The sequence below is a fragment of the Monodon monoceros genome, unplaced genomic scaffold (assembly GCF_005190385.1).
Source record: "Monodon monoceros isolate NGI ecotype Baffin Bay Population unplaced genomic scaffold, NGI_Narwhal_1 Super_Scaffold_5, whole genome shotgun sequence".
In the NCBI taxonomy this organism is placed as follows: Eukaryota; Metazoa; Chordata; class Mammalia; order Artiodactyla; family Monodontidae; genus Monodon; species Monodon monoceros.
In genome coordinates, this window is record NW_021703782.1 from 15,702,160 (window position 1) to 15,708,071 (window position 5,912).

The 5,912-nt window shown below is 60.7% G+C and overlaps 1 protein-coding gene across 2 annotated transcripts in view; it reads right to left on the minus strand.

Annotated features, from left to right (window-relative positions):
• Positions 1-3,588: 3,588 nt before the first annotated feature.
• Positions 3,589-5,912, minus strand: part of FGF17 (fibroblast growth factor 17) — a 5,608-nt gene continuing 3,284 nt past the window's right edge. Inside the window, exons 3-5 of one of the 2 annotated variants that reach the window (XM_029201874.1) lie at positions 5,328-5,472; positions 4,985-5,091; positions 3,589-3,946 (exon numbers count right to left, since the gene is read on the minus strand). In XM_029201874.1, the coding sequence (XP_029057707.1) occupies positions 3,653-3,946; positions 4,985-5,091; positions 5,328-5,472 (546 nt within the window). In that variant the 3' untranslated portion in view covers positions 3,589-3,652. Of the gene's footprint in view, positions 3,947-4,984; positions 5,092-5,327; positions 5,506-5,912 lie in introns of both variants that reach the window. The other variant, XM_029201873.1, reaches the window with a different exon arrangement.

Consider the following 5,912-nt stretch of genomic DNA (forward strand, 5'->3'; position numbering starts at 1 on the left):
TCTGGACGCACAGGCCCAGCGGCCATGGCTCACGGGCTCAGGCATGTGGGATCCTCCCAGACCGGGGCACGAACCCGTGTCCTCTGCATCGGACCCCTAGCATCGGCAGGCGGACTCCCAACAACTGCGCCACCAGGGAAGCCCCAATGGTTGCAGTTTTGCCAGCGTTCTTGAGGGGAGCTGGAGGGACAGGGCTAGCGGGGGGCCTTGGCACGGCTTGGCAGGGGTTTGAAAGCCATGCTGAGTCTGTTAGTGACGGTGTGACTCGGGCAGAGCTGTGGTAAGGTAAGGTGAGCTGAACAAACTATGTGATGTGCTGAGGAGTGTATGTGTGCATGTGTGTGTCAGGAGGGAGAAAGACTGCTGAGAGAGCTACCGCATTCATTGAGACAGATCCCAGTGAGGTCCGGCCGTGGTGCAGTGTTCCAGAGTTTGGAGGAGAAAGCAGTCGTGTGAAAGGGGGTGACAGCTGACATGCTGGTTTGCTCAGGGAGAGGAGAGAGTGACAGAGATCTCGGGGCATGTTTCTGTGAAGAGGGGCCAGGAAAGAGAAGAGTCCGCGAGCCAGAGAGAAGGAAGAAAGGACCGCCTAGGGCAGGTGAGGGAGGAAAGAGCTTCAAGGACAGGTGGTCCTCGTAGCTGTCCAGGGCTGTGAGGCTGAGGCTGGGTGACTGGGAAGTCACAGCCAGCGGAGTCTGAGGGACAGGGTTGACTAGAGAGACGTGGCGAGGGCTAAAATATGAATGGATTCCCGCCCCCTGCCACCGCCCCGACTTCCTGCTTCGGCTCCCCTCTGCCTCATCTGGCCGTTTGGAGGACAGGACAGAGAAGCCAGGATCTATATGTAGGCTATTCTTAGCCAGAGCTCTTGGTAATCCTAAACAGGCATAGGATTTGAGGCACGCTGCTGCCGCCACCGCCCTCCCCCTGTCACACCCTCCCTGAAACGGATGTGTCCAACTCACCCTAAGTCTTCCTGCACTGTGTCCATCCCTACCCGCCCACCTCCTTGGAGCTTTAGGGCGCCCAGAAGCAACCAGGGTTGCTGTAGCCATCAGAGGTCCACGGGAAGCCTCCTTGCTGCCACACACACAGATACTTTAAGTCCCGCCCCCCCATCCCGTTATTAGAGACCCATTCCTTTGCCTTCTTCCTTTTAGCATCTTCGAAATCACCACCAGGTAGGAGGGATGGGGAGACTTCCCCAGAGCATGAAGAGGCACCCTGGCTATGGAGCCTGGAAGCACCAACAGCTGGGGGACCCAAGGCCACAAGCGGGCGTCAGAGCTGCTGGGCTCTGGCTGGGGTTGGGGCAAGGGCCCCGTCTGAGATGGCACAGGCCTCCAGAGCGGCCTTCCTCTCTCACCCTTCCCCGTCCTCTGTCCCTCCCTGCCAGGTCTCACCTCAGAAAGCAAGAAAGGAAACAGTGAGGGCTTTCTGGAGCCGTCCCCCAGAGGCCTGTCTGTGCTGGGGAGGTCAAAGAGAGGGAGGGAGGGGCCGGAGAAAGGCAGAGAAGAAAGGGGAGGCGAGACAAAGGGCCCCATCCACCTTTGAAGCTGTCTCTAACCCGAGCCGGTGGGGGGGGGGTGGGCCTGAGCTTTAAAGAATGTCTCAAATTCCTGCGGAAATCAGAGGGCTTGTAAGAGCTCCCCCTCCCCGGCACACCTCCTTCCCAGCCCCCCAAGTCCAGTCCTCCACACCTGGGGGCCCCGACCCTTTGTCCTCAGGTAATTGCTGGGCGTTGCCCCTGCGTGGAAAATCCCATTGAACTCGCCAGTTATCAGCTGTGGCTCCAGACCACCTCCCTACACTCTCCCCACCTCCCCCGAAAACGACCCCCAACACGTTTCCCGCAGTCTTCAGCAGGATTAAGACTCTTTGTGATTGGGGGGGGAGAGGAAAAAGCAACCTGGTGAAAAGTGATTATGACAAGCCGGAGGGAGAATGGCCTGGGGCCTGGGGACCTCCCTCTTGGCTGCCGCTGTCTAAATTGCCTCGAGTTGGGGGTGTCAGCCTTGGCTCCGGTCCTCACCCAGGGAGAGGTGAGTGACCCCCCCGCGTCCCCCAACTTGGACTACGCGCCACTCGCCTCCCCTTTTGACTAAACCAGCCCCCCCCCACAGCTTCCCATTCTTTCTTCATTTTTAGGCCACTGTTGGGAGAAACGGGAAGAGATGTCGTTCATCCTCCTTCTTCTCTCTCCAAAATCCCCCTCCCCAACATTTTCTCAGAAAGAGGAGGGAGGGGAAACTGAGGCTGGGGGTCCGTCCGCAGAAGAGCGGGCTCAGTGAGGTGTTCCCCGTGAAGAGCAGAGGAGGGGCGCTGCTAGGAAGGGCCTCCCCAGTGGACAAAATTAAGAACCGTGGCAAAGGAGGAAAGAGGCGGGTTTTATGGCCTCTTAGTTCCACTCCCCAAACGCACACCTGGAGCCGTCCGGAAAGCCCCCCAGAGGAGCTCTGGGCGGGGAGGGGGAGGGGGAGGGAAGAGGATTGCCCCCCCCCCCCCCCCCGCGCCCACACCCACACCCACACCCCGGGCCGCCGCCTCTAATCGCCTTGTCCCCCCAGGTGTGGCCCCCGCCCCGCCCCCCCGCGGGGACCTGGGCACACTGTACGCGGTCTCGCCCTCCCTCCGCTTCCGCCCGTCCGCGCCTCCTCCCCCACCCGACCTCCTCACCGGAAAAAAGTAATCTGGCTCCCGGCGAGGAGGCTGCAGCGCCCGCGGCTGCCCGGCCAGCGGCCCCGGCCCCGGCCCCGGAGGCTCGGACCGGCCCCAGGACTGGGGTTTCTGCGCCCCAGCAGGTAGCACGGGACGCGCGGTGCCAGCCAGGAAACCTGAGCCCGCGGGGGAGGGGCGCGCCCCGGGCCGCCAGCCTCCCGCGGGGCGGAGGTGCGGGCCTGCCGGGCCATCCCTTGCCGCTGCTCCTGCCCCCCTGTCCTCTGCCCCTGCGGGGACGTGCGGGGCCCGGCCTGGCCTCCACCTGCCGCGCCACCCCCGGGCCTGCGCGCCGGCCTCCTCTTCTCTCGGAGGAGCAAGTTTGTCCCCAGTTCAGCTTTGCAGTTGTTTCCCCCACCCCCCCCACCCCGCTTCAGATAACCCGTTTGCAGGAAAATGGTTTTATTCCGGGGCTGGGAGTTGGGGGAGAGGGTGCAGGCCTGGGCAGTGGAATGTGAAGAATGGCCAGCCCTCTTTTTTTTTTTCTCCCTCTTTTTTTTCCTGAAACCAAAACAAAAGTCCCTTCCTACAGTCTGGCCAGGAGGAATTTGGAGGCTGGGGGGCAGACTGAGGGAGACAGGGGCAGCAGAGTTCGAGAGCCACCTCCAGACCGTGTCTGCAGAGCCTTGAATCCGCTGACTTTGCCCACTTGGTTCAGGGGAGCCTGACCTCGGGTTATTCTACCTTCCCCTTCTGGGGGGCCTGCCCCGCCCCCAGGGCGCCACGCCAGGGTGGGGCCCTGAGGAGCCAGCCCTGGTTAGTGGCAGTCCTCCGCCTTTCCGGTGGGGGGGCTCTGATGGTCGGTGGTCCTCAGCATCCTCCTTGGGGGCTCTGGCTCCCCTGCCTCCACCCCAGCCCTGTCTTTGGATTAGGAAGGGAAGGGGATGGGAAGGTCCATGAGTGAGGGGCGGCTGCCCCCCCCCGGGGGTGTCCCTGACTATGTCAGGGGCTGTGGCCTCCGAGTGCGCTTGGTCCGGCGGGTGGGGGCTGAGCCCACAAACTCGAACTGCTTCTGCCTCTCGGCATGGTTGGGGAAGGGCAGCTGACCCTGGTAGAGGCGCTTGATGAAGTGAGCCTCTCGCTGGTTCTGGCGGCTGCGGGAGGCCTGGCGGGGCCGGCCCTGCCGCGTGAAGGCCATGAACCAGCCCTCGTGCCGTGCATTCTGGAAGGCTGTGTAGTTGTTCTCCAGCACGATCTCTGTGAACACGCAGTCTTTGCTCTTCCCGCTGGGCTGCAGGGGAAGGAAGGGGAGTTTGTCCGCCTACCTTGGCTGGCTAGTCTGCCTTATGGACCTATGTTGTAGGACCGAGGAGGGAGCGACAGGGGCTGTGAGCCCAAGAATTCCTGCCCGGTGAGATGGGCACCCTGCCCGGTGAGACGGGCACCCTTGTTGGAGAGGCAAAGGAGGGGGCAAGGAACAAGCTTTGTTGGAGTCAGATCTGAACTTAAATACAGCCTTGTCATTTGGAGGTTGTACACATTGAGCAAGGTATTTAGCCAGGCTGAGCCTCAGTTTACCCAGCTGTTTCATAAAGATCAAGGTAACTGTGCAGTTCAGTGCATACCCAGTGGGCACTCGTATATAGGAGAACGTTCCTTGGTCTGCGTGAATGGTGTTGCTGGGTGGAGGGGAGGGACGCGACAGTCTGATGGAAAGAAGGGGAAAACGTCTGTAGAACACCAACTGTGTAAAGAGCCAGGCAGCCACCCATCTGGCTCTACAGATAATCTTGACACCGTGCCCATTTTACAGATGAGAAGCCTGAGACTTGACAAAAGTAAGCAAATATTTGAAAACAGCCAGAATCAGAAGCCAGGATTGGCTGATGCCAAAGGAAATGGAATTCCCCCTGCACAGCAACTCTGGACCCACCCCTGTAGAGGGTGTAACTAGTGGTTACACTAGTAGGCAGTTAGCACGAATCTTGTTACTTGGAGCCCGAGGACCCCACTGACCTGAGGGGGCGTGGCTTCTGGCCTTTCAACCCCGATCAGCTCTTAGCCCTCAACACAGAGGCTGTGACATGATGTAGGTGCTAAAATTCTTCCTCATTGTTGCTGGGAAAGTACCTCATACATCAGAGCCAAGGATTCTTATGGATCAGCCAATGTCCTCAGAGGGCTTCTAGACCCACAGGGACTGGAGAGACCAGAGAGAGGCCGAGTGGTGGGGTGAGAGCAGGAGAAGTCAGAGCCCTGGGTGGGGCCCTGCATGCTGCAACCCTGGGAAGACGGATTCGTTCATGACTCCCTGCCCTCCAGGCCTCACCTTCCCGATGAGCTTGCCCCTCTTGTTCATACAGATGTATTTCTCGCTCTCAGCTCCCTTGATGCGCACTCGGCTTCCGAAGGTGTCTGTCTCCACTATGAGCTTGGCTGGCGGGGGGGGGCGGGGGAGAAAGACCTCTGTCCCTCGGGGCTGCTGGCCCAGGGGTGTGCAGGGAACCCCTACCAGCCTGCCCTCTGAATTTGGGTGGGGGGCCCTCGGGGCCTCTCCTCCTAGAGGCTTCTCCCTGCTCTCCCCCTGCAGCCTCCACCCTGACCCGTCTGGGGATGGACCAGGCAAGGCTGGGTAGGGGTGTGGGTGGCCTCCGGTGAGGGCTGGGCCTCACCAAACTTGTTGCCGTCCTCAGCGGTGGCGGAGATGCGACGCCCAGTGACCTGCACGTGCTTGCCGCTGGTCCGGCTGTAGAGCTGGTACTCGCGGATCTGCCGCCGGCTCAGCTGGTCGGTCATGGCACCCTGGTCCCTCACGTACTGGTTAAAATTAGGAGACGGGTGATTCTCCCCCTTTGCGGTTACCAAGGGAAAAATAGTGTCAATTTGCTTTGGGTGACACCACCGCAGGTCCGTCCAGGGGAGGGGTGCGGAGGCGAGTGTGGTGGGGCAGGTCATTTGCCCTGAGAAGTTGAGGTGCAGGGGGCATCTGGCCATGACCTTCCCAGGCCAGTGTGTGAGCCAGTCATTGTGACTTGGCTCTTCGTCTGCCCTGGAGCACAGGACTGGTAGCTGCCCAGCTCTGGGGACACTTGGTGATACAGCTCAGGCCTGGAATCACGACTCTGGGAGCTGGAAGGAACATTCAAGCTGCTGGTGTCTAATCCCCATGGTCTAGGGAGGAAGCTGCTGGTATCTAATCCCCATGGTCTAGGGAGGAAGCTGCTGGTATCTAATCCCCGTGGTCCGGGGAGGAAGCT